Below are 27,619 nucleotides of genomic sequence, written 5' to 3' on the forward strand. Positions count from 1 at the left end.
CTGTCCCAGGACAGGTGAGACCCAGCTGCGTCCCCCCCCTCCCCTGCTGCCCCAGGCCTTGCCTGTGGGCCTGTCTACCTATGCACGCGGGGATTAGGGGGGTTCACAGCGTGTGGTCCCCCCAAAGAGGCCATATAAAAAGCAGTCCTGCTCACAGGACAGGCAGGTGGCTGACGGGGCTGGGACTAAAAAAGGGCCGGGGGCTGGGGCAGCCCCCTCCTAGAGGTTTTCCTGGAACACTCAGGTCTTATCCCCACCCCAGGGAGGCAGTTGAGACCTTGCCTCCCACCCCTTCCTTCAGAGGGAGGTGGACAAGGGAGGAAGAATCCCAAGGCCCTGAGCCACACCCACCGGATGGGCACAGGGGAGGTCACAGGCCTGCTCGGGTCTCCCCCAGAGCAGTCCAGCCTTCTGTTCCTCACCAGCTCAGCAGAGACCTGGTCTCCCCACCTCCGTCCCAGGATGTGCCCACTGGGCAGCTGGGATGGCCGGTGGGGTGGGGAGAGGGGCACTGGGCTTTCCCTGTTGACGACTGGGCGTCATCCCAACCCTTGGGGCCCCATCCGCAAGGCAGCCGTGCAGGCTGATGGGGGGGGGGGGGGCGTCAGGGGGCTCTCACCTCCTTGGGTTTACACCCCTCTGTGAGGAAGTATTTCTCCAGAGTGGCATTTGACTTTGCTGGCCTCCTGGCCTGATCTCGCACACCCAGCCACCGGCTCAGGGGCAGGCCGATAAATCTGGGTGCAGGGGAGACAGAGCCGGTCAATCCAGGTGGGGAAACTGAGGCTCCGAGGGGCCAGGTCACACGCTGGAACCCTGGAGGGGTAGGCTGGCCGCCGTACTGGACCAAACCTAGGAAGGGCAGCTGGATGGGTGGGTCTTCAGGATGGGGACGCGAAGGTTAACTTTTGGGGCACTCGGGAAGCGGCACTCAGTCCCCAACAGGAACGAGGGTCCCCGCACTGCCTGTCTCACGGTGGTCTGGGTCCTTGTCTGTGCCCCGTCAGGCTGGGGGGTCCCTACAGGCAGGAGCGGGTCTGCTCCCACTCAGGTGGCCCTTCTCCCAGCGGGGTCACGTGCAGGAGCCCAGATCTCCGGGCAATCCCCACACTTTCCAGTAGAGGGCCCCCGAGGCCAGGGGTCAGGACGGAATTTCCTACCCACCATCCAACACCCGCCTCCGTCTGGGAGAACTGAGCTCAGTGCAGCCCAGCAAGAACTCATTCCAGACTCTGTCATGACCAGGGAGTGGGGGAGAAGGGGACTGTCATTTATTGAGTACTTGTAATCTGCCAAGCATAGGCACAAATCCACATTAGGTCCTGGCTCATTTAACTCTACTGTCAAAGTCCCCATTGCCCTGATGAGTAAACCGAGGCTCAGAGAGGTCAGAGGTGTATGGCCAAGGTTACACAGCGGTGAGCAGCAGACTGGCCCAGGATTTACTTTAGTGATGGCGAAAACCTCCGCCTTCAACCCTGGAAAAGCTACCCACTCACGCTGCCCTTTGAAAGGATAACTCTAGGATGGGACACACCCATACCTCTAAGGAGGCCATCAGTTAAATATACAACTCCCCCCACTCCAGGCTCCAGTAGCGAACCTGGGCATAGTCTTGTGCCCTCCCCACCCTGTGGGAAAGATGAGGACTCACCCTTCAAAGCCTGGCTGAATTGGGCCTCTTAGAATCCCTCAGGCAAAGCCTTAGTCCCAGACGACCTACCCACTGTGTGACCACAGGCCAGTGCCTCGACCTCTCTGTGCCTCAATTTCCTACTCTGTACAATGGGGATAATAACAGTACCACCTCATGGGGTTGCACAGAGGGCTGAGTTAAGACACGTAAGCTGCTTCAGGCAATGGTGGGCACAGAGTAGGCGCTCCAGGGGTATCTGTTAAATAAATACAACCTCAGTGTGTATTCCCGGGTCCCCGGTGTCCCGCCTGTATCACGTGAGCCCAGACATGGGAAAGCTCCTTGGGGGTGGGAGAGACAAGGCAAGAGGTAGAGTGTTCCCATTTCCCTGTGGTCAGGGCAGGACAAAGCCAGGGACTCAAAGTGGGGGCGGAAGGGAGTTATGGGCTCTATGGGGGGGGGAGCAGAAGGGCATGGTGGGGGGGGGCAGAAGGGCATGGTGGGGGTCTCCCGGAACCCAGCCTTGAAGGAACTGCAGAGGAGTGAGGGAGAAGGCCAGGTGGGTGCACAGAAGGTGGCGGGCCCGCGAAGGGTGCCTGGGGAGGGACGTTAAGGGGGAGGAGGAACCTCAGAGGGGGTGGGTGGCTGATCACGGAGGGGACTGTCCGGCAGGAAGGGGGCCTGGCAAGGCAGGTCTGAATCAGCTGTGACTACAGTGTTGGTCCACGTGGAACGCGTGGGGCACCTGGGGCAGAGGGAAGGGGCCCTGGGAGAGCTGCCCGCGCCCAGGAGACAGCCAGGCAGGGAAAGGCAGGGAACCCCAGTGTGAAGGAGGGTCTGGGTCCCATGAGACACGACTGAAAATCTACAGGGTTTGGCACCCGGCTTGCTGGGAACCGGGGCAGGGGGCGCTGGGAACCAGGCTGCAAGGGGGAGGGGAGAAGGGGGGAGGGATTTGGGCACAAACGGGGAAGCCAGAGTGCCCAGCTCCTTCCTTTGGCAGAGGGAGGAGGGAAGGTGTTAGGAGCCGGGAGGGAGGGGAGGGGAGGGTGAGGGGGTGTAGGAGGGATGATGGGGGGTGAGAGGGATGCGGGGGGGTTGATGGAAGGATGATAGGGGCAGGGTGGGGGAGGTGAGGGAGGGCTGGTGAGGTGGAGGGTCACCTGGCCCGCAGGAGAGGGGCAGGAGGGAGCGGGCGAGAGTTTCTTTGCCCCCGGGGCCTCTTCAGGCCTGTCTTTGGTCAGCAAAGCAAGAACGCGTCCTCCAGGGCCTCCGCCCGTTTTCCAAAGACGCTGGCACGCGGGGATCCGAGCTGCAGCCCGTGTGGCGGGAAACCAGCCACCGGAGGCTGGAAGGGTGTGGGCGCAAGGGGCTGGGGACAAGACGGGGCTGGGGACAAGACGGGGCTGGGAGAGGCACGCGGGCTCAGAGCCAGGCTCCGTTCAGGACACATTAGGACGAAACCCCGCAGGGCATCCGGCCGGGGTGAGCACGTCGTGCGTGCGCACACACACACACACACACACACACACACACACACACACACACGTGTGAGCGACCCCGGCACTCACCTCTCGAAGGTGAAGCGCATGGCCACCAGGGCCAGTGCCAGGGGCAGGGCTGCCAGCACGTCCCGGGGGTGGGGGTACACCAGGCCATCTCGGTCCTCCAGGGCAACCCACGAGCTGTTGGGTGGTAACCATAACTTCTCCTGCCAAAACCACTCGTTGAAGCTGGACCACATCCTGTGGACACGGGGTCCGGTGAAAAGGAGCTCGGCCCGCAGGACCCACGGGTGGGGCAGGAGGGTCCGCCACCCCGCCCTCGCCTCCCCCCCCCCAGCGCCCGGCAGCCTCCGGCTGTGTGTCCTCAGGCAAATGAGCTGCCCTCTCTGAATCTCAAGTTCACTGGGCAAACAGGGACAGTAACCCACCTGTCGGCCCAGCCCGATGAGACACGCAAAGTGCTTAGCCCGGTGCCCACTGACCCTTCAGACACAGCTCCTGCAAACAGCTAGTATTCTGCACTTTACAGATGCGAAAACAGGTGGCCAGTGGTCAAGGGACTGGCTGACGGGGGTCATCAACTCGAGTTCTCCGGTGTCCAGAACAGCTTCCCGTCACTGTGGGACAGTCCCTCCAGTGCAGCCCAGGACGACAAGGGAAATCCGCGATTCCCTTCCTGACCGCCCGCCCTTCCAGGTGTGAATGTCGCTGCCTCGCTTGCTACGTGACTGCGGTTGGGCAAGAGGGTCCCCTGCATGACCCCGTGTGCCACATAAGTGGAGCCTCCCTCCGCCAAGAAAGCTTTCCAGTGGCCGTCTGGATGAGTCTGAGCAGCTGTGACCTTTCCTGAGATCCATCTATTGATCGATCGATCGATCTGCCTGCCTATCTATCTACCTACCTACCTTTTAAAGTTTTAAGTAATCTCTACACCCAACATGGGGCTTGAACTCACAACCCCCTGAGATCAAGAGTCACATGCTCTTTTGACTCAGCCAGCCAGGCGCCCCGCCCCTTCCCAAGATCTTAAGACAACTGTCCAGACCCCCACACTGGTCCCCACTTAGGATGTTCATCCTTACGGCCATCTGTCCATCTGCCTTCTTCCCTGCCATCCATTCACTGTCCATCCATCTGTCCATCCATCCATCTACCAATCCACCAACCAGTTATCCTTCCATCCATCCGTCCGTCCACCTGCCCAGCTGTCCATCTACCCATCTGTCCCTCTACCTGTCTGTCAGCCCATCCACCCATCTGCCTGCCCAGCTGCCCATCCATCTGTCCATCCATCCACGAGGTGTTCTCTGATCAACTTATACATGCCAGCATGGGGCTAGGTGCTGAGGATACAGCAGGGAAAAAAGGAGACACATTCCTGTCCTCATGGAGCTCACAGCCCAGCAGGGACAGCAGCCAATGCACAAGTAAACATTCATGAATGAGGTAACACGGTGTGATGGAACCTGGTAGGAAATAAACAGGTGGCCATGACTTTAAATGAGGTGACCAATGAAGCTCTAATGAGATACCCTCTGACGTGAAACCCAGAGGTGAGGAGGGCCTCGGTTTATGCAGAAGAGGGTACTGGTGGTCGGGAGGGGCTTTCAGAGAAACAAGCAGCAGGTGCAAAGGCCCTGAGGCAGGACTGAGCTCAGAGTATTGAGGGAACAGCAAGAGACCCCTGTGGCTTGAGCAGGGTGAGTGACGGGGAGAGAGGAAGGAGGGAAGGCCAGGGAGGGGGGAAAGGGGCAGGTCACCCAGGGCCCGCGGGCTTCAGGGAGGAATTTGGATGATTTCCAACATTTACGATTAAAAATTTCAAACCTACAGAAAAACCGAAAGAATTTACTGTGAACACCCGTTAACCCACCACCAGATGCTACCACCCACATTTTGTCCCATTTGCTCTGTTGCACATCTGCTGGTGCATCCGTCCGCCCCTCCATCCGCCCCCCTCGCCCCCTGCCCCCCTGCCATCAGGCCATTTACTCTTCTGGACGCACTTTAAAATCAGCAGCGGACGTCAAGCCATATCACCCCTACATATTTCAGCATGCAGATCCTTAGCTAGAGTTTAATATTTGCTTATGGTTTTTTTTTTTTTTCCATTCAAGGTAAAATTTACTAGAGCAAAATGCATCAATCTTCCGTGTAGAGTCACCTCTGGCAAATACAGGTACCCGTGTCATGCAGCCTCCTGTCCCGCCACAAAGCTCTCGTGCGTCTTCCCCCCTTCCCGGTCAATCTCCATCTCCCCCATCCAAAGGTAACCTCTGTTAGGGGCTCGAGTGGGATCCCTGGGTCACGGGGCAGTCGCCTGTTTCACTTCATAAGCAACTGCCAAACTGTTTTCTGGGGTGGCTGGACCATTTTCCACCCCCGCCCGCGGAGTCTGGGGGTTCTGTGGCCCTTGGTTTTATTTTAGATACAATGACTAGCGGTGGGGTACAGGCGCCCGTGTGGGAAGTGGCCTTCTGGAGGCCGGAAGGGGGTGATGTCCACCGGAAGGAGGTGGAGAGGAGGGGCGCAGGTTCCCAGAGACTTTTTTTTAATGTTTATTTATGTATTCATTTCTAAAGTAATCTCCACACCCAACGCGGGGCCCTGAAACTCACGACCCTGAGATCAAGAGTCGCATGCTCTACCTGCTGAACCGCCAGCCAGGCGCCCCCCTCGAGAGACACTGGAGGTCAGCGGTCTGAGACGGGGGCTTGTGGTGCTGAAATCAAGGTTGGGCAGGGACGCATTCCTTCTGGAGGTGGAGAGAACCCGTTCCTGCCTTTTCTGGCTTCTAGAGGCCACTGTACTCCCTGGAAGGCTGCCCCCTCTGTCTTCAAAGCCCACATCTCTCTCCCTGGGCCTCCTGCCTCCCTCTATCAAAGACCCTTGGGGCGCCTGGGTGGCTCAGTCCCTTAAGCGACCGACTCGATTTCGGCTCAGGTCATGATCTCAGGGTTCACGAGACCAAGCCCCGCGTCAGGCTCTGCGCTAGGCATGGAGCCTGCTTGGGATTCTCTCTCTCCCTCTCTCTCCGCCCCTCCCTCGCTTGTGCGTGCTCTCCTCAACGCCCCCTCCCCCTCCAAAAAAGACCCTTGGGATGACACTGGGTCACCAGGGAATCCAGGGTCACCCCATCTCAAGGTCAGCTGATTAGCAACTTCAACTGTCCTTTGCCACATGAAGCTTCCAGGATTAGGGACGTGGGTATCTTAAGGGGGCAGTACTCTGCCTACCACAGTGCTGGACATCAACAAAGTGGCTGCTCTAGGGACAGTGACCAGAAGGGGGACGTGGGGTTGCCCAGGGTTGGCATGTTCTGTCTCCTGGTCCGAGTGCTATTCAGGTTGAGAAAATTCACTGAGTTACGCATCTACAACGTGGGCCCTTTTCTCTCTGCAAATTAAAATGTTTGCATTTATTTTTTTTTTATGTTTATTTATTTATTTTGAGAAAGAGAGAAGCAGAGAGAGAGGGAGAGAGAATCCCAAGCAGGCTCTGTGCTGTCAGCGCAGAGACTGACGCGGGGCCCGAGCTCACGAACCACGAGATCATGACCTGAGCCGAAATCAAGAGTTGGACATTTAACCGACTGAGACACCCAGGTGCCCCTAAATGTTTCTTTTTTAAAACGTCTATAATTCTGGAGGCGCCTAGGTGGCTCAGTCGGTTAAGCGGCTGTTTTTGGCTCAGGTCATGATCTCACGGTTCATGGGTTCGAGCCCCACGTCGGGCTCTGTGCCGTCTGCATGGAGGCTGCTTGGGATACTCTGTCCCCCCTCTCTCTCTGCCCCTCCCCCGCTCGTTCGTTCATTCTCTCTCTCAAAAATAAAGGGGTAAAAATAAAATAAATTAAGTAAAAAGTCTATAATTCTGTTCTGTTTGTTGCTGTTGACGTTTTGGTGGGGCTTGAACTCACGACCCTGAGATCAAGACCTGAGCTGAGATCAAGGGTCAGATGCTTAACCGACTGAGCCACCCAGGCGCCCCGAGCCTACCATTCTGATTCCAGTTCCAACGGGTGGGCTTCTCCCCACCACGGCCCCAGCTAGCTGTCCTACAACAACTCAACAACGGAGACAGCATCAGATCCCACAGGTCAAGGGCTCAGTCCTACAAGACTGTCCCCCCCCCCCACTTCAGACACCAACTGGGCCTAAATTATTATTACCTGTGCTTCTGACCAACTGGCTATAAATCAGAGGTTCCCAGGACCCCCTCCTTGGGTTTGATTAATTTGCTAGAGCAGCTCGCAGAACGCCGAGAAACACGCTGCTGATTAGATCACAGTTCTCTTGCAACAGGACACAACTCGGCAACAGCCAGATAGAAGGGATGTTGAGGGCAAGGCATGGGGAAGGGGCACCCATCTCCACATATACCACCCCCCCCCCATTTCCATGCATTCGCCAATCAGGAAGCTCTCTGAACAACGCCCTTCGGGTTTTCATGGAGGCTTCATTACAAAGGAGGCTGGATGAAATCATCATTCGCTGATGACTGAGTTCACCTGCAGGCCCTCTCCCCTCCCTGGAGGTGGGACCAGGGGGCACTGAAAGTTTCTACCCTGGGTTCATAGTTGCTTCCTCTGGCAACCAGGGGCTTTCCCAAAGCCACCTTGTTAACATAACTAGAGACTCCTTGATCAGTCTTATCACAGGAAATTCTAAGGGTCTGGGAAGCTCTGTGCGAGACCAGGGACAAAGACCAAGCACCTATTTCCTATAAATCACAATAGGACAAGTCAAATGGAGAAAAAAGAAAAAGGCTTAGAGTCCGAGTCTCAGAGCCAGCAGGGCTGACGTTCAAGTCCACGGGGATGTGTGGAATAGCGCAGGGAGGGGCAGAGACAAAGGACCAGGTTGTGAGGCATCTGGCAATCAGCGAGGTGACTGACAATGGCAGTGCCACCACTGGACACCCTGGCAGCAGCTTGACAAGCGGCCGAGGGTGTGCGACCGTGGCTAGTCTAGACCTACAAGACTCGGGCGTCCCAGACGGAACGGACAGATGGGTAGGTGGACGCAGGGACGTCTGCCTGGGCGGTTGAGCTCTCTAGGAGAAACCGTCTTCACTAACAGGCAAGGTTGGCTTGATCCCACACACCCACAGGGGCACAGGGACACGTGCCCAGGCCGGCATTCCCGCCTCCCAACCAGAGCCACACCCACTGCAGGGCATCTACAACCCCCTCCTCACCCAGCGGACATCCCTCTCCCCTTCCCCCCCGCCCCCCAGCACAAAGGAAGCGAGCGGGGAGTCCCGGGAAAGCCCCCAGCCAGCCAGAGCTGAAGCCAGAACCCAGGAGTCCAGGCCCCCAATGCCATGTTCTTCCCCCACTCAAGGGCCACCCAGATCAGGATCCACCACAGCTGTGACGCATGCAAAAGCCGTGATGAGCTTGGGAGGAGGAAGAGTACACACGGGCGATGGCATCTTCCAATCTGAGGCCTCGGCCGATGTCCCAGCTTCAAAGCCCACTGCCTGATGCCTCCTGCTCCCTCCACACCAGAGGATTTCCCACAGCCAGCTTTTACAACTGCTGTCCTCTGCCTAGAATGCCCGTCTAATAGTTATTGCCCTATGTTGGGTGCTGAGGACACTGCATGGTGAGGGAACAGGCAAGGTCTCTGCCTCCACAGGGCTTACACCCCTTCCTTGTCTGTCTGGCAAACTCCTACGCATCCTTCAAAACCCAGTTCGTTTGTCACTTCCTCCTGGAAGTACCCCCTGGTTGCCCCGACCTTGGATTCAGTTAAAGCACATTCCCCCAGCCCTGCTTCACTCACTGTGATACTGGGAGCTAGTCACAAAGTCTTTTTGGAACAGTGGGGGGTGGAGAAGGAAGGAAGCGTGACCAGTCTGGAACTCCAGCACCCTCAGCTGAAGCAAGCCCAGGCAAACCTTTCTGGCATCCACGTCAGAATGATCCACCCGGACCGCAGAGGTCTTAGCCCCGGAAGCCCTACCCTGTCTCTAAAGTGTCCCCTCCCACCCCTCCACCCTCTCGATAAAGAAGAGACACTCTGGCGTGAGAAGAGAACAGGGTCTGGAGCCCAGCAGACGGGCCAGAGTCCCAGCTGCAATGCAACCTCAGACAGGCAACCAGGCTGCTCTGTGCCTCAGTTTCCCCATGTGTAAAATGGGATACCCACACGACGTGGTGGGAATGACCCCTGGGGTAGAACGGGCACTACGTGTAACTGACTTCTGTATTAGCAACAGAGAGGGCAGCGTGGGATGAGGGGCAGTCTGGGCAGGAGGGGTGCTGGCCTGCAGCAGGTTCTGGATGGTTCTTCCCAGAACCTCCTTGGCCTCTGCAGCCTTCCCTTAAAGCTGCAGCTAATAAACTCAGGCTGGGCTTGGCCAGGGCCACGGAGAGGTCATCTGGAGACTCACCGAGTGGCCGGTCCAGCCCAACCAGACTGAGCCTACATCCCCATCACCCCAGCCCTGCCCCCAGTCTCCCAGCAGGACTGCTGGGTCTTGAAGCCTCTCTGGCCTCACTCCCAGCCCTGCCCCTGCCACCTGGGAGCCAGACTCTGATAATCCTTCTTAGTGGCTAAAAATATCCCCAGACCGGGAGAGATTAGGGCTTCGGGCTGATGCGGGGAGGGAGGATGAGCAGAGGGTCCCTGTCCCCGCTCAGAGGTCCGAATGAGCTTACGGCTCCCTGTTGGTCCCCAGAACCTCCAAACGCCCCAGCCCCAGCAGAGCAGGGCTGTGCACATAGGTTTGTTTTGTTTTATTTTAAGTCCAGCTGGAAATGCAGGACTTGCCCGGGTTGTGAAAAAGGAAATCAATTCAGACTCCAGATGTCTGGGCCGCCCAGGGACGGACACACACACACACACACAGTCTCCCGGCCCCTGCAGCCTGGCCTAATGCCTGGGGTCACCTGACTCCGGCTGGAGGCCCAGGCAGGGAACACATGATGTGCTAAGCGGGGGTTGTTTGTAGATAACCACAGCCGCCCCTGCCCTGGGCCCTGGCTGTCCCCTCCAGATAGCCCTGGTTCCTCTGCTCTGGGCCTCTCTGCTCAGAGGCCCTACGGGGTGCTAATGACCAGAGGGGGAGCCAGTCCAGGAGTCACTACCGTGCCGTTCCCTGCAAAGACCCCGAGGAGGGCCCCAGGTCCAGGGCTCTGCCTCACCCCAGCCCCTGCTATGCAGACACACGTGTGCCCCCGCACTCTGGCTCTGTTGACACACCCTCCCTCACCTCGCTAACTCAACTTATTACGATGGCTGCTTGCTGGCCTTCTAATTCACCAAGCTCATTTCTGCCCCAGGGCTTTGCATGTGCTGTGTCCAACTCACCAAGCTCATTGTTGCCCCGGGGCCTTTGCACACACTGTCCCCTCACACAGCCCCGTGTCTGGCTCTGTCTCATTATTCATATCCCAGCTCACTCATCAGAGAAAACGTCTCAGATGGCTACCAAAGAAGCCTCTGTGTTACTCTGTCTCCGTATCCTGTTCTGCTCCTTCCTGTCCTATATGAGCTCGTATTTACTAGTTTGTCTGTCTCACCTCAAGGCAGAAGCCTCGTGAAGCCCAGAGTGTTGTTTTAGGCACCGTTGAATCCTGAGAACAGGGCCTGGTACAACATTAGATGCCAACCGTTTGCTAAGTGGATGAATGAACGGGTGGTACAGAGACATGACAGGTGGGTGGGCACGAGGGCTTTGGCACAGGTGGTCCGACTTTCTCGAGAAAGAAACCACCGGGGCACCTGGCTGGCTCCGTCGGGGAAACGTGCGACTCTCGATCTCGGGGCTGTGAGTTCAAGCCCCACACTGGGTGCAGAGCCTCCTTAAAAAGAAACCATCTGCTTTGACAGGCAAGGTCAGCTTGATCCCCAGAACGCAGATCCACAGTCTCCCCATTTTTGGAACTGGGAAGCCCGGGCTCAGAGCAAGAAGCCACTGGTCATTCAGCCGGCCGGACCACCGACACTGGGGCCATGGGGGTCACTCTGCAGCTGCCTGGGGCTGGCCGTGGGCCACCCTGATGGAATCCGCCCCCTCCTACGGCTCCGGGGAGCCCCTGCGCTATCCCACACCCAGACGCTGGGATGCCCAAGGGCTTTCCCCAGCGGTCCAGCCTCCGGGCCTTTGCATCAGCCAAGCCTTCAGCCTGAAATGCCTCCACCTGCTTTATTCAAGCATAGTCTGTGCCTTAACCTGGTAGTGGGTATGTATGTTTTCATCATACTACCATTTAAGAACTATAGATGCATTTTACATGCCACTTCATCTACGATGTTTTAATGAGTAAAATTGAAGGAAGGTCTTTCATATTCTGAAATACAAATATTTTCTTCCACGTTCTTTTAATATTTATGTCATGTTTCTCAGACTTTGGAGTGTATCCGAAATTTACAAAGCACTTCTTTACAAACTCATCCTTTCGCTGTCTCCCCAGCGACTCAAAGTCGGTAGTTCTCAGAGGCAGATCAGAAGTCTGCAGTGTGGACAAGTGCCTCAGGCCCTCCGTCTCTGCAGGGCCACCGACAGGTGCTTCAAAGGACCAGGTCCTACTAGTGTTTCAAGACCTGGGTCAGATTCAATTTCTTCCTTAAGAACCCTTCTCTGCCCTTCCTGCCCTCAGCAGAGCCCTGTCCCCATCCTGGCCCGGCCCCACCCTGCCCTGCCCCACCCCTGGGCCTTTCTTCAGAGATTTCTTCAGCCCTGGAACTTAGAAAGCTAGCTGGCTCTCAGTGTCCCCCTAGACTGTGACAGCCAGGCCAGGGACAGACCTCTGGGGTCCCCAGCACCACCTAGCGTGGGGGTGTGTCGGGGGTGGGGTCAGTCTGGAAGGTTTCAAGACCAAGAAAGGAGAGGATCAGGTCTCTTGGAGTTTAAGGGGCGGGGCGTTGGGATCTGTCACCTGCACAGGAACTGATTAAGCATATGGCTTGGGGGTGAGGGGAGCCCTCTTGGGCTATTACAATAAAAACACAAATACAGCTTTATTGAGGGACCCCTGAGATGCAAAAAACTGCACATCTAAAGTGTGTGGTTTGACATGTTCTGATGTATGTACATATGCATGAAATCATGGCCCCAGTCAAGATAATGAACACATCCATCACTCCCCAGATGTCCCTGTGCCTTTTTGGAGTCTATCCCTCTCTCCCTTCCAGTGAAAACTTGCAATCCTGATGTCTAACAGTTGGAGATCAGAAGCCTCAGGGTTCCATATGATGAAATCTTTTTTTTTTTAAGTTTATTTTTAAGAGAGGGAGAGAGCGTGAGCGAGCGTGCACAAGTTGGGGGGGGGGGGGCGCGCAGAGAGAGGAGACACAGAATCCGAAGCAGGCTCCAGGCTCCGAGCTGTCAGCACAGAGCCTGACGCAGGACTCGAACCCATGAACTATGAGATCATGACCTGAGCCAAAGTCGGATGCTGGATGCTTAATCAACTGAGCCATCTGGGTGCCCCACAATGAGATCTTACGTTATAATTTGAAAGGAGGAGGAAGACACAACACGGAGGGGCCCTGGGGACATTACATTCCGTTGAGCTAGCCAGTCACAAGACAGATACTGTTCGATTCTGCTACAGGGGGTCCCTGGAGGAGTCCTGTCCACAGAGACAGGAAGTAGACGGTGGGAGGCGGGGGAGGGGGTGAGGAGTCGGTGTTTCATGGGGACAGAGTCTCAGTTTGGGGAGATGAGAAAGTTCTAGAGACGGATGGACAACAATATGAATATTTTAACAGTACTGAACTGTGTAAAATGGTCAAGATCGGGGGCGCCTGGGTGGCTCAGTCTGACTCTTGATGTCATCTGAGGTCAAGATCTCACATTTCATGAGTTTGAGCCGCGCATCAGGCTCTGAGCTGACAGTGTGGAGCCTGCTTGGGATTCTCTCTCTGTCCTCTCTCCCTCCCTCTCAAAAATAAAATAAACCTTTTAAAAAAAATTTTTTTTAATGTTTTATTTTATTTTTGAGACAGAGAGAGACAGATCGCGAGCAGGGGAGGGGCAGAGAGAGAGCGAGACACAGACTCCGAAGCAGGCTCCAGGCTCTGAGCTGTCAGCACAGAGCCCAAGTGGGGCTCAAACTCACACACCGTGAGATCGTGACCTGAGCTGAAGTCGGATACTTAACCGACTGAGTCATACAGGAGCCCCTAAATAAACCTTTTTTTTTTTTTTTTAAATGGTCAGGATGGTAATTTCTATGTTATGTGTATTTTACCACGGTTCACTTTTTTTTTTTTTTTTAATTTAAAAATTAACCAAAGGGACAAAAGGAGGAGGAAATGTTATGCTCCCGGACTTGGGGAGGGGGCAGTCAAGGAGTTAAAAAAAAATAAAAGCAAAATGCAGGGGGCCACTGATGACCTGATAAGTAATTTATGCAATGGAAAACCACCAGGAGAGCTCAGCTTCTGGGGGAGGCGGAGTTAGCCGCATCGGACCAGCCCCCTCGGAGACAAGAAACTCTGGACTCCGTACTAAACACACTAAGCACCGCTACCTCGAAGCTAAAACCCCTCAGTGCTGCATTGTCCAGCGCGGCAGCTACTAACAGCAGGGGGCTTTCTGAATTGCAATGAATGGAAATGAAATTTCAGTTCAATTTCAAATTCGATGCCTCAGTTGTACCAGCAAAATGTCTATGCTCATTGGCCACATGTGGCTTGTGGCTACCCCAATAGGCAGTGCAGATAAGGAACATTTCCACAAGTCTGCTGGTGCTGCTCTAGCATGACCCAAAATAGGTAGCAGTTGGAGGGGAATCTATACCAGGGATAAGGCACAGGGCGCGTTTCCTTTTTTACTGTTATTCACTGGAAATAGAAGCCGGCTTGAAAAATGAGAAGACAGAACCCAGAAAGACGACAATAACTCAATGGGACAGGACACGCAGGAAAGGAGAAAGCCAGAAAAAGGAAGTTCCGAATTCTACACAAAAATTCTGTGCGGTGGTTCAGGGCAGGCTCCAACCAGCCTAGCTAAGGCTAAAAGAAAGGAAGTGAGGGATGCCTGGGTGGCTCAGACAATTAAGTGTCTGACTCTTTTTTTTTTTTTTTTTAATGTTTATTTATTTTTGAGAGAGACAGACAGAGCGTAAGCGTGGGGGAGGGGCAGATAGAGAAGGAGACACAGAATCTGAAGCAGGCTCCAGGGTCCGAGCTTGTCAGCACAGAGCCTGATGCAGGGCTTGAACTCACGAACCGTGAGATCTGACCTGAGCCGAAGTCAGACGCTTAACCGACTGAGCCATCCAGGCGCCCCGGTGTCTCACTCTTGATTTCGGCTCAGGCCATGAGATTGAGCCCTGCATCGGACTCCACGCTGAGCGTGGGACCTGCTTAGGATTCTCCCTCTCCCCCTGCCCCCCTGCTCATTCTCTCCCTCTCTCTCTCTGCAAAATAAATAAACCTAAAAAAAAAAGAAAGGAAGAAAGGAAGTGAGATCTCACCTGTCACCCACCATACGGAAAACACACTTTTAGAGCTTGAGTCCAGACAGGTTAATTGCCTGATAAAAAATACATTTAAAAAAAAGCCGTGCTCTCCAGAGGAACACAACAGAATCCAGAGTCTCCCCAACACGTCTTGACAATGTCCAGAATGCAACCCCAAACTACTTGACCCTTGAAGAAATAAGGCAACATGACCCATACTCAAAGCAGAAGGAAATTAATGGGGACTAACCTCTGAAGTGCCCCAGATGTCGGAATGAGCACGTAAGGATTTGGAAGCAGCTATTATAAATCTATTCAAAGATGTGAAGAAAAAAATAGCTACTACTGAATGAATAAGAAACCTCAGCAGAAAAGCAGAAAAATGAACCAAACGTAACTTTTTTTTTTTTTTTTAAGTAGCCTTCACACCCAGCACGGAGCCCAATGTGGGGCTTGAACTCACGACTCTGAGATCAAGACCTGAGCGGAGATCAAGAGTCAGACACTTAACTGACTGAGCCACCCAGCTGCCCCCTAAATGTAAATTCTAAAACTGAAATTACTTGAAATTAAAAAGTCACATGTGGGCTCGATTGCCTATCAAAGAAGAAAAAAGAAAGAGTTAATAAATTTGAAGCTAGATAAATCCTAAACATCCAAACTGAAGAACAGAGAAGAAAAAACAAAGATGAAATAAAAATGTGCCATCTGGGGTCTCCTGGCTGGCTCAGTCAGCAGAGCGTGCAACTCTTGATCTCAGGGTCATGAGTTCGAGCCCCACGTTGGGTGTAGAGATCACTTAAAAATAAAATCTTAAAAAAAAAAAAAGTGCCATCTGGAAATAGACAGTGGTGATGGCTGCAGGATGCTGTGAATGCACTCAATGCTACTAAGCTGCACACTTAACAGTGGTTAAAATGGTCAGTGTTACATTTTGTATATTTTACCACAATTGGAAAAAAAAAAAAAAAGTAGAGTCTCAGTGACCTTTGGGACATTATCAGATCTAATTAGAGTCCCAAAAGGAGAAGGAAACAAGAACGGAGCCAGAAAAAATATTTAAAGAAATACGAAGAGACTTTATATCTTCTCCCATGGCCACATATAGGCAATTTAAGTCACAGAAGTAGGCTATAAGGATTATATTCTTATATGTCTGTGTGTGTGTGTGTGTATATATATATATATATATATATGTGTATATATATATATATATATATCCATAATCAGGAGAGTTATTATATCAGGAAGTCGGGGGAGGGAGGAGCTGGACTGCTTGTTTTGGGATTCAGGGATTTTTACAAGGAATGTTTCAGGGTGACTTAAATTTTTTTAAATTGTGGTAGAAAACGTATAACATAAAAATACACCATCCTATTTTTTTTTTTTAAAACGTTTATTTATTTTTGAGACAGAGACAGAGCGTGAACGGGGGAGGGGCAGAGAGAGAGAGGGAGACACAGAATCGGAAGCAGACTCCAGGCTCTGAGCCATCAACCCAGAGCCCGACGCGGGGCTCGAACTCACGGACCGCGAGATCGTGACCTGAGCTGAAGTCGGACGCTTAATCGACTGAGCCACCCAGGCGCCCCCACCATCCTATTTTTTTAACGTTTACTTTCGAAAGAGAGCGAGCGAGCGCATGGGGGAGGGACAGAGAGGGGAACAGAGGATCTGAAGCAGGCTCTGAGCTGTCAGCACAGAGCCCGACGCGGGGCTCGAACCCACGCATCGTGAGATCATGACCTGAGCCGAGGTTGGACGCTCAACTGACGGAGCCGCCCAGGTGCCCCTGGGCTTACTATTTTGAAGCATACAGCTCAGTGGTATTAAATACAGTCACATTGTTGGGCAACCATCAGCACCATTCATCTCCGGGGTTTTGTCTTGCAAAACTGAAACTCTGTCCCCATTAAACACTAGCTCCCCACTCCTCCACCCCCAAACCCTGGTCACCCCTATTCTGCTTTGTTCCTATGGATTTGATGACTCTAGGAACCTCCCACAGGTGGAATCATACGATATTTGTCCTTGAATGACTAGCTTATTTCACTGAGCATAGGTCCCAAGGTCCATGTTGCAGCAGCTGTCAGAACGTCCTGCCTTTTAAGGCTGAGTAAGGTTCTAGGGTGTGTATATATTAAAGGTGACTTTTTAAATAGAAAATCACATGAGTACAGAAGGAACATAAAGGTTCCCACCGAAGGGGTGCTTGGCAGAGGAGATATGGGCTCTGAGGGGGCATTTCTAGCTGTCAATGTGCACCCCCCCACCTCAGCTGACCATTAAGAAACTGATTCCCGGGGCGCCTGGGTGGCTCAGTCGGTTAAGCGTCCGACTTCGGCTCAGGTCACGATCTCGCGGTCCGTGAGTTCGAGCCCCGCGTGGGGCTCTGGGCCGATGGCTCAGAGCCTGGAGCCTGCTTCCGATTCTGTGTCTCCCTCTCTCTCTGCCCCTCCCCCGTTCATGCTCTGTCTCTCTCTGTCTCAAAAATAAGTAAGTGTTAAAAAAAAAAAAAAAAAAAAAAGAAACCGATTCCCAATCCAGGTCAGCCCCTTCAGCAATGCCAGAGAACTGTGGGTTCCAGGTTACACTCTGATGGCACCCCTTATTCACCCGATCTCGTCTAACACCTGCCCTACTTCTCCCACCAGCTGGCCACTGGGCCCCTCTGCCGCTCCCTGGTGACAGCGTACATGGGGCCAGGTTCGGGTAGGGCCAAGTAGCAGCAAAAGCCAGGCTTCTTTTTGGGACAGCAGGCCTTGCCCATACACGTACCGGGGATTGCCCAACATGCCTGGGGTGCTGGTACCAGGCCAGGTGTCACCCATAGAGGCTTGCCCCAGGGCAGGATCTGTGCCCTACCAAGTGCCCTACCTTCCTACGCTGGAAATGTTAGACATGCCCCGAGGAAGATGCTGTCAGGGTCCCCATTTCGTGGATAAGCTGAGTCTCAGAGACTCTGAGTCATCTACCCGGGGTCACACAACTGGCAAACAGCTGGAGCTTGAACTCTCGTCTACACCACTGGGCATCCCAGATGCACACGGGCTCACGGAACCTCAGCTCATCGGCGGCCACCCTGGCATTCTTGGAAAGCAGACCCTGCCTTCGTGCCTGTATGTCACTCCGTCTCCACCTCATTCCCGCCCACTCGGCCTAGGTCCCCAGGGACTCCCTCCACCTCCCTAGCCAACCGCGGCCCGCGTGTCCATGACCTCTTACTGCGTATCCGACCCCTCGTCTGCCCCTCCCTCGGAGAACCGAGGCGTCCCGGCTCCCCTCCCCTCTGCTGTCCTGTCTCTAACCCATGCTGGGTTTCCTCCCCTCTGGCCCCAAATCCAGTCCTGGACCCCCACTGCCATCTGCTGTTGCTGGAAGCTGTGATCAGCACAGCTGATCAGCACGGCTCCCAGGTCTCTCCCACAACAAACCTGCTAAGCCAAGACCCCCCGACTGCTCTCTCCCAGACGCATCGCGCTCAAGCCCTCCCCCACCCGGGTGTGCTCTCTTCCTCCCCAGGCTTCTTGGCCACGGTCCCACCTTCCACCCAGTCTTTGGGGACAGGAATTTGGGAGTTGTCCCGGAGCCCTCCACACACGCCCGGGTCACGGAGCCCGTGCGATAGCATCCATCTGCCCCATGACTAGCAAGCGGGTCCCTTCCCACGCGCGTCCCACGGCCACGCCCTCATGTCTCATGTCAGTAACTGTGGCCTCCTCCCTGGGCTCCCCGCCTCCGGGTTTTGCTCAGGCCGCCCTTCCAACGTGCAAATCAGACTCTTGGCTTGAAATCCCGCAGAAGTTCCTGCCCCCGGCACGTTGCCCCCAGGTACGCCTCCGGGTCTTTGCACGTGCTGTTCCCCCAGCCAGTGATGCCCTCCCTTCTGCCTGCCAAGGCCTCCTGGTTCTTCACGACTCTGCTCTCAGACACGTCCACCAGGAAGCCCTGCCCGGGGTCCCCAGGCTAGGTTAGGGAGCCCCCGTCTCCATCCTTCCCACAACCCCGGCCTCTCCCATCTGTGCATCAGGCACCCACCCGTCTCCTTCAGAAGGCGAGTTTTGTTTTGCAGTACGTTTATTTTCAGAAGAAACTTCCCCTCCCTCCCCTAAAGAGAAAGCCAGCATCAGTGTCCCATGCGGACAGGGACCATAAGACAACCAACAATGAAAACAAGACGACGTTCAGTCCTGGCCGGCCGGCACCTGATGCTGATGAGGCTGTCAGCCCAGGTCCAAGCCTTCCTCGTCAAGGGGAGGGTGGCAAGTGCCTGTCACCTGGGCCTTAAAGATCCAGTGGCAGCATGGGAGGCTCAGGCCTCGATGTCCGAAGGGAGTGATTCTGTGAACTCTCCTCCCTCGTGGGCTGTCCTTGGGATTTCGCAGGTGAGGAAAGTGCTGCCCAGGAGCTCGTCGGTGGCTGGCATCTGGGAGGGGACAGGGGCCGGGGGGGGGGGGGAGGGCAACCTGATCTGGGAACCACCCGCCTTGGCAGGAATTGGGGGACAACCAACCCAGCGGTGGGAGGGGACAAGAGCCCTTTGGGCAAACCTCCAGGTGTGGGACTCTGAGAAAGTGCCTTCTGAGCATAAAGAGGGGTGACGATGGGGAAGGGCAGGGCCTTAAGGGCTCTGGAGCCGCAGCACCCCCAGGCACTCCTCTCCGACCTCCACGCACCTGTCCGGGTTCTGGGTCAGGTACTGGCAAACAGTGACTGTTGGGAGTCCACAGGCCTGGGCAGATCTGCTCCTGCCGGATGGTGTCAGGCGAACGGTACCTCCTGTCCTCCTATGAACTGCCACCATCCCGCCAGCCTGCCTAGGAAGGATGGGGAGCCCGTGCAGGGCCCATGTGAGCACTGGTCATCCTCTCCAGGTGGGGTAGGGCTGCGGGGCTGGAGCATGGGGTGAGAGAGAGGGGTCCCCTGGCCCAAACGCTGTCTATCCGGGGGCCCTTTAAGGACCAGAGGTGTTTGCATAACTAGAGGCCAAGCCACTGCACTTCCTCCCAGATGTCGGTTGAGGGGAGCCCCTCCTCCGGTAGGGGATGCACACAGATGCAGGGCTGTGTACTCATGCAGGGCGAGGCAGTGGTGGGGGATGGAGGGCGGCTGGGGCGCGCAGGGTAGACCGCTTTCCCCCACCCAGCCCTCAGCAGCACGCGGCACAAAGTACAAGCCTGTCCCTTCCCCCTGCCCGGCACCCAGAGGACGTCCGGTAGCCACCCAGACAGCCCCTACTCCCACCCATGGTTCTTAGCCAGCGTCCGTGGCCGGACTCCCAGGGTTGGGTCAGATTTCAGAAATAGCACTCCAACGCAATACCCAGATGTCCCCCTTGGCCTGAGTCACTAGCCACCATTCCTGTGGCCCTTCAAGTAACCAGCTTGCCTGTTGCTGCTTCCAGGAAGCCTTCCGGGACTTCCAGGCTGCATCACTGTGGATCCTCCATTTGGTCCACATTATTTTTCCTTGTAACTGCCCAGGGACGTGTCTATCTCCCCAACGAACGGGGTGGGTGTGGGGGGGGGGGGCTCTCCAAGGAACAGGATCCGATTCCTGTCTGTGTCTGCTCTCAGCTCTAACTCTGGCCCCAGCTCCCATATTACCTCCTCAGAAGACCTAAGTTTGGGCAGCACAAGTAAGGCAACAAAGAATGCCCTAGTAAGCAACAGATACAACGTAGCCAAAACCTACAAGGGGTGGTGTTTAAAGAATATTTCAGTAACAACAGACACATCCAGTCTCTGCCTCCGAAGCAGGAGTGAACTATCCTATGAATGAAAAAGTCAGTGGCTGCACATACCCATGCAGTTCTGGTTTCTAAATACTCTGTGCCTGATCTCTAGGCAATATTTGAGCAACGCTGTGTGCAAATGACTTCCGTGCTTGTCAGATTTCCCCAAGGTCCCAAGCTGCGACCCCTTCACCTATTTCCAGAATTTCAATCAGGTACGTTCACTGAGTCTAGGAGGAATACTGTCCAAGGTTGAAATAGGTGAGCAGCTACCTGCCCTGTGGCTCACCCCCCCCCCTCCCACCCCCGTCTCGATCCAGAAGTTACTACGAGCATCTTTGACAGGTCATCAACGCAAGCACCACGGCTCTTGCTGTCTGAAAATCCTCAACCCCCAGAGCCAACTTCACCAAAACGTAGGACCAACCACTCAGGCATGTAAGTAAGAGGCTTTGTTTCCCGTGCTAGTCCTCTGGGCTCTTAGAGTTAAGGAACACATCCCAGTGCATAAATCGCACCATTTCTGCAGAGTGGTGTGAATTTCATCGTGTAAGAAGGTTACAGTAAATACACAATTACTCCAAGCACGTGCACGGGTACAACCACGCCTCCTCAGAATGTACAGACCAGGGGAACCTCTGGTCCCTCCACGCACGTGAAAGGGAGACATGGCCATGGAGACACTGGACTTTATTGTCAGAAATGAGCCCCTTTGCGAAACAACACTGATAACGTACATCCTCAAGGGTCCTGGCATTTGTCCCGGATAATGGCCCACCAAAACCTTTTTCTTTTTATTCAAAAGTGAAAGATTCAGGGGCGCCTGGGTGGCTCAGTTGGGTAAGCCTCTGACTCTTGATTTCCGCTCAGGTCATTATCTCACCGTTCGTGGGGACAGAGCCCCGCTGACAGCACGGAGCCTGCTTCGGATTCTGGGTCTCCCTCTCTCTCTCTGCCCTTCCCCTGCTCATGCTCTCTCTCTCTCTCAAAAATAAACAAACGTTAAAAAAATACAAAAGTGAAAGATTCGAAATCCATCAAGAGGGGGAAAAAGTGACCTCCTCAGAGAGGCTCTGCCACCCCAGCCTCTTACTCTGAACGCATTTCTGGAAAATTCTAGGAACATGTGGGAAAGTTCCTAGTGTCCTGACTCGGGGGCCTAAATTGCCCTCAGCTGCTTCCAGTCTCTGGCTAGCCACTCCACAACCCCCCCCCCCCCAACACACACACACACACACACACACACACACACACACACACACTCTCATTGTATGCCAGGGGGCTGGGGTCATAGCAGGAAACACACTAAATGAGGATCCCAGCCCTCATGGAGCAGAGGTCCTGGACGGGGTGAGGGTTGGGGGTGGCAAATACTATACATTTTATTATTAATTTATTTCATTATTCTGGATAGTGGAGAGAAAAATAGGGCAGGAAAAGAGACCAGGAATGGGCAGTGGGGGCTGCAATTTTAAACAGAAAGGTCAGGATGGTCTCTCTAAGAAGACACGAGGAAGCCACAGGGATAGAGCATTCTCGGCAAAGGGGACAGGCTGTGTAAAGGCCCTGAGGCCGGGCCATGTGCAGTAGCTTTGAGGCACAGAGACGAAGCCCACAGGAACAGAGGGGCATGTGGGAAGAGGTCAGGGCAGGGGGGCGACAGCCTTACACTACGACCCGCCCTCACCAGCATCTCAGATGGAAAAAGGAGATCTAGACGCAGATGTTTCCAGAGCTCATCCTGCCTGCTCTCCCTCTCTGTCACTGTCTTTGTCCCCTGCCATCTCCTAATAGCTTAGTGAGACTCCCTTGTGCCCGAGGTGGCTCCTCAGGGCCTGCGGGGATCGTCGTCATAACTGAGCCAGGGCCAAAAAGAACTGCCCTTAGGCACACCCGTCCCCGGTGTGGACAGGGATGGGGATGGGGAAGGCAGTTGTGGCCACAGCATCCTGGCTCTCAGCAGGACCCCCAACCAATCTAGGTTCCAGAGTCCGAGGCTCTGAATCCTCTCATTAAAGCCTCTGAAGCTGGTAGGGTTTGGGGTCTGCCTGGCTCAGTAGTGGGGGTGGGAAGGGTAACCAGATCCAGGTGACCAGGCCCTCGTCCACATGCCTTACAGGGAGGGGCGGGGGAGGGGGCCGAGTCCCTTCTCCTCCACCTGCAAAGGGAGTGACAGCAGGCCGATGGCAGGGCCACCCTCACGACACTCCTGCTTTGGTGTTTGCTGACCGCCATCCCGGCATCCCTGTCCCCTCTCTGAGAGTGTCCCGCTCCAACCCCCAGCTCGGGGCCCTGCCGGTCACTGCCGCTGCCCCCTCCCTCCATACCCCCACCTGAGCCCTCTCCCTGGCTACTTCAGTGCTTCCGAGAAGTCTCCCAGGTCAGCTGAGCCCCACCATATGCAGGGGGAAGGCGGAAGCCTGCCCCCCACCCCGCTGGGAAAGGGGGTGGATTTGCTCCCTTCCTCCTGCCAGCAGCCGCCTGGGCCATCAGGGTTCCAGAAATGACCACCATAGGGAGGCCACAAAGCAGCAAAGCAATGCCCCTGCAAACTGCAAAGAGGTAGGGCTCAACTCCTCTCACCCTTCAAGCGAGGACCCTCCCAGGGCCTGCTGTTACTGGACCCGGGAGCCCTGAGACCTTCAGTCTGGTCGTCTGCCCCTCTGCCCACTCTCCCCCTTGCTCCCTCTGCTCCAGCCCCCCCCCCCGCCCCCCCAACATTACTCCTCCAAGTAGTTGCTCGTCCCCGGTGCCTCCCGGTGCAGGCACTTCATAAATGCGTGCTGGATGAATAAATGACAGACCTAAGGGTGGAAGAGGGGTGAGGCCAAGCGCAGGGCAGAGGGGTTCTCCAAGGTGTGGCTGGCAGGCACGTGGCCCCCCTCCTCAGACACACGGTCAGGGGATCCTGGGGCAAAATACGCGTTTGGGAGCCCAAGATGGGATGGGGAGAGAACAAGCTCCCGGCCATTCATTGCGGGGAACTGGGGTGACAGCCTCATATTAACAAAGGTATAAAGTCGAGATTGAAGGAGGAGAAAGACCTCCCAGATGCCACTCTGGTCAGAGCCTCTTCAAGGGTGGCAAAGAAGAGTCCATCTGGGGACATCTGGGTGGCTCAGGTGGTTGAGCGTCGGACTCTCGATTGTGGCTCAGGTCATGATCGGGAGTTGGAGCCCCGCATCAGGCTCTGTGCTGAGCCTGCTTGGGATTTTCTTTCTCTCCCTCTCTCTCTCTCTCTCTCTCTCTCTCTCTCTCTCCCCCTCCCCTGCTCGTGTGCTGGCATGCACCCCGGCGCTCTCTCTCCCTCTCTCAAAAGTAAATAAATACACTTAAAAAAAAAAAAAAGAGCCCACCTGAATGGCTTGGGGTGGGGTGGGGTGAGGGTGGGAAGGACAGTCAAGTAAGGGAGTAGGAGTCCTGCCACTGAATTATTCATGCAGAGGATTCAGAAACTCAGCTGGGCTGGCCATTTCCTTCTTTTTTTTTTTTTTTTTAAACGTTTATTTATTTTGAGAGAGAGAGAGGGTGCACGCGTGCGCATACGCGCAGGTGAGAGGCAGAGACAGAATCCCAAGCAGGCTCTGCACTGTCAGCACAGAGCCCAAAGAGGGGCTCGATCCCACCAACCCTGAGATCATGACCTGAGCCAAGATCTAGAGTGGACGGTTAACCCATTGAGCCACTGGCGCCCTTCCTCCTTTTTCCCCAGAGCCCTTGCCACCTACTCCATTTCGTCCTGCCCTCTCTCTATCCCCCCCACCCCCCCATGGGGACCTCTCCCAACCTCCAGCCTTGCTTCTTCAAAGCCCGCCTCCAACCCGGCTGCGGAGCAGGGACACAATTTCCAAATGCTGCAAACAGTACCTGAACTCGTACCCGAACCTGTTCCCCAATCAGTGGCCATTCCACTCCGCCCCCCACCCCCACCCCCTTCAAGTCTCTCCAGGATCCAGGCACCTCTCACTCAGCTCCATCACGATCTGGACCAGCCAGCTGCTTCCATGCTGGTCTCACCTCCTGCTTGTGGCTCCTCCCATGCACCCCCCAGTCTCTCCCCACTGGAGTCTCTCTGCTCTGTTACCTCTTAGGCGTCCTCAGTGACCCACCAATGGTCACCTCCTCCGAGAAGCCTTCCCTGACCCCTCCCCAGGCTGAATCAGGCCCCTCCTCTGGGCTCCCTTCCCCCACACATCCAGGCATCTGCTGTTTCATCAGGTGCTTATTAGCGGCTGGGCACCACACTCGCCTCTGAGGTGATGACTGCTATTATTTCCATTTTACAGGTGAAGAAACTGAGGCAAGAAGGAGGTGAAGTCACTAGCCTGAGGGCACTGAACTCATACAGGCGGGACAAGGTCAGAGGCAGCCTCCGGACAGCCGGAAAGGGGACAGCCTGCGGTGCCCAGATAAGAGAGGAGCATGCGCCCCGCCACCCACCCCCCCCCCCATGCCTGCTTTCCTGTGGGCATCCCAAGGGTGATGGCCCGTTCCCGCTCTCCCTTGCCAAATACAGGAGCCCAGTGGCTCCTGGGCCGAGTGATCACTCCAAGCCAGGCGCTGGGCCAACCAAACACTTTACACGCCTGACTCACTCAGTCTGCAGAAGGCAGGCCCTGGGTCTGGAGGTGGGCGCAGTTACACAGCGCTCCCATTTCTGAGAGCAGGCAGAAATGGGGGCTCCTCAGGCTGTGCACTCCCACTGGCTCTGGAGCCCTCCCCCAACCCCTCAGGTGTGAGGCTGCGGGGGGGGGGGGGGGGATCAGCCAAGTCCTTTCCTAGCCAAGGCTTCCTCTGATCAGAACAACATTCCTAGGGATAGGTTCTACTGACCCATTTTACAGATGGGCAAACAGAAGCTCAGAAAACTTTCCCTGGGGTCACAAGGCCAGTTCAGTGACCAAATCTCCCAGCTCACTCCTACCGCCTCTCCCTTCCCCTCTCAAGACACCCGCATTGGGAGTAGGTGAGCTGGAAAGGCACGGAAAGTCCTGGGTTGGCCCGCCCCGGCTCAGGTGTGCTGAGTGAGGCTCCTCGAACCCCTACCCCAGCCATGCTGATTCACAGCAGCTGCTCTTGGAAGGGGACTGAGTTGAGACCGGGGAGCTTCAGAGGCAACCCCACCCTCCAGAATGTGTTCCTCAGGCAGCCTCCCTAAAAGAGACCCAGGTCACCCTAGTGGGGCCAGCGCGGCCCCTGCACTCGGCCGCTGGACACCTCCCCTGGGTGTGGAGTTGGTCTCCAGGAGCCTCCCCCATCGGGCGGCATTTCAGGGGGTTCGCCAGTCAGACTCGGCCACAACAGCCCCACCCCACCTGCTTCTCCCTCAGTTTCCCCATCGCGGAATGAAAGGCCCCTGCATGCCCCCAGCTGCCAGTGCCAGAAATCTCCTCCCAGCATGTTACTTCACGCCCCACTTCTAAGCAGGCAGGGAATGCAGAGGACGTCTTCTGCCAGGATGCACCCCCCCCCATCCCCGTCACCCGCTTTCCACCGCTCCTTCCAGGGGGGTGCAAACCAGCAGCCTCCTCCCGGGTCTCCTCCCATCCCTCCTGCCCACAGCACGGGATCTTCCTAAGACACAACACGACCGGGGAGCTCACTTGGCTCTAAGCCTCCCGTACCCCCACCCCCCCAGACCCGAGAATGGAATTCACTCACTCCCCGCCATCTTCGAGGCTCGTGCCAAACTCTCCCCACCTCCAAGCCTCCCTCTCCGCGCTCCAGCCACGCTGGCCTCTTTTCTGCCCCGCAGACACACCGGGCTGGGCCCCGCCTCGGAATCTTGGTGCTTCCTGGGCCTCAGCAGCCCTCGCTGGCTGGTCCACTCAGCCCGGATGACACCTCCTCCGACAATCCGTCCCCCACCCCTTACCCCGTCTCCCCGAGGTGTCGTCTTCCCCGCACTCAGCGCGGGCTGGAGCGATCCGAGTCTGTTTACGCCGTTGCCAGCCGTCTACGCGGCCGGGCTGCGAGGCCAGGGCCCCGGCTGCGCCCCCAGCGCGGGCACGTCGGTGGCCCCCACGCAGGCGCTCGGTGTGGGCTCGCGGGTGTCAGACCCACACGCCCGCGGCGCTGCTCGCGTTCACACATCCGGATGCCCCCCCCACCCCCACCCCGCGTCGCCGCGCCGGGCTCGCCCCCACTCCCTCCCGCCCGCCTCGCAGCCGCGTCCCCGGCGCTCGCGGCGCCGCGACCCTCGGGGGAGCAGGGCTCGCTCGGGGCGGCGGCCGGGGCCTGCGACCGGATGGGAAGCGCCGAGAGGCCGCCCGGGGGCGCGGTGATGGGGACCGGGGCCGCCATGGCCGCGGAGGCGGGGCCGGGGCTCGCCGCGAGGGTGGCGTTCCGGGCGGCGTTCGGGGCGCGGGGCGCTCGCTTACCTGGGGGCGCAGGCGGCGGGGCGCGGCGGGGACGGACGCGGAGAGGAAGGAGCAGGCGCGGCCCGCACGCGGCAGCGGGACTCTGCTCCCGGGGCCGCCTCCGCCGTGGGCCCAGGAGGTAGGCAGGGGTGGGGGGGCGGGGCCTGGAGGGGCGGGGCCGGGCCGGGGCGGGCCCCTGCGGGGCGCGGGGTCCGGGCGGCGCTCGGCCCCCTCCGCGGACTGGACCGCTTCCCGGACCCCCCGCCCCGCGCCGCGGGCCCCGGCCTAGCTCCGCCCCCACCCCCACCCCCACCCCCGCTCCAGGCCAGTCCGGAGGCGCGCCTGGCCCAGATCCAGCCGCAGGTCCCCGGGCTGCGCCTTATCTCTCTCCTTTGAACCCAGCACCTTCGGCGCTCAGTCTGGCTCCTGGTTCCGTTCCGCTCGCCGCACGTCCGCGCGATCCCCTCCTGCCGGGTCCCCTCTCTGGCCCCGCCCAGACCCGCGCATCTGCACCCACACCGCGTGTGCCCTGATCGCGGGAGCACACGGGCCGGCCGGGCATCGATTGCTGGGGAGGCCCGGACTGTCTCGGGCCTCAGAAGCCACCTCGGGTTCCCCACTTGTCCCAGATTGAAGACCGAGCCGCCCCAGTTCGGAGGCGTGGGGCGGAAGCGCGCGCAGAAGCCCACTAACTGCCTAGTTGGGAGGTTGGGCGTAGCGGAGGGCAGGCAGGCGGGTGGCGTGCGGGGGTCAGGAGGCAGAGCAGGGGAGACAGGCCCGCGTGGGTGGTGGGGCAGCCCCCAGCCCTCTCTTGCCGGATGGAAGCCAAAGTGACCCGGGGTCAGCAGTGCGCGGGAGCAGGGAGCCCCGGCAAGCCTTGAACGGAAGACGATCCTGGATGGGGCGCAGGTAGTCTGTGAGCGCCTGGGTCGCACCCCGTGCTGGGGGGGGGGGGGGGGGGGG

General features: G+C 56.7%; 2 protein-coding genes across 11 annotated transcripts in view; both read right to left on the minus strand.

Moving 5' to 3' along the window:
• Positions 1 to 26,375, minus strand: part of CERS4 (ceramide synthase 4) — a 34,619-nt gene extending 8,244 nt beyond the window's left edge. Inside the window, exons 1-3 of one of the 2 annotated variants that reach the window (XM_053897389.1) lie at positions 26,173 to 26,372; positions 3,208 to 3,381; positions 620 to 737 (exon numbers count right to left, since the gene is read on the minus strand). In XM_053897389.1, the coding sequence (XP_053753364.1) occupies positions 620 to 737; positions 3,208 to 3,380 (291 nt within the window). In that variant the 5' untranslated portion in view covers position 3,381; positions 26,173 to 26,372. Of the gene's footprint in view, positions 1 to 619; positions 738 to 3,207; positions 3,382 to 26,172 lie in introns of both variants that reach the window. The other variant, XM_053897390.1, reaches the window with a different exon arrangement.
• Positions 1 to 27,619, minus strand: part of HNRNPM (heterogeneous nuclear ribonucleoprotein M) — a 297,886-nt gene that overhangs the window by 172,517 nt on the left and 97,750 nt on the right. The window lies entirely within an intron of this gene.

Source organism: Panthera pardus, unplaced genomic scaffold (assembly GCF_024362965.1).
Source record: "Panthera pardus isolate Hobbes unplaced genomic scaffold, ASM2436296v1 HiC_scaffold_8, whole genome shotgun sequence".
Lineage (NCBI taxonomy): Eukaryota > Metazoa > Chordata > Mammalia > Carnivora > Felidae > Panthera > Panthera pardus.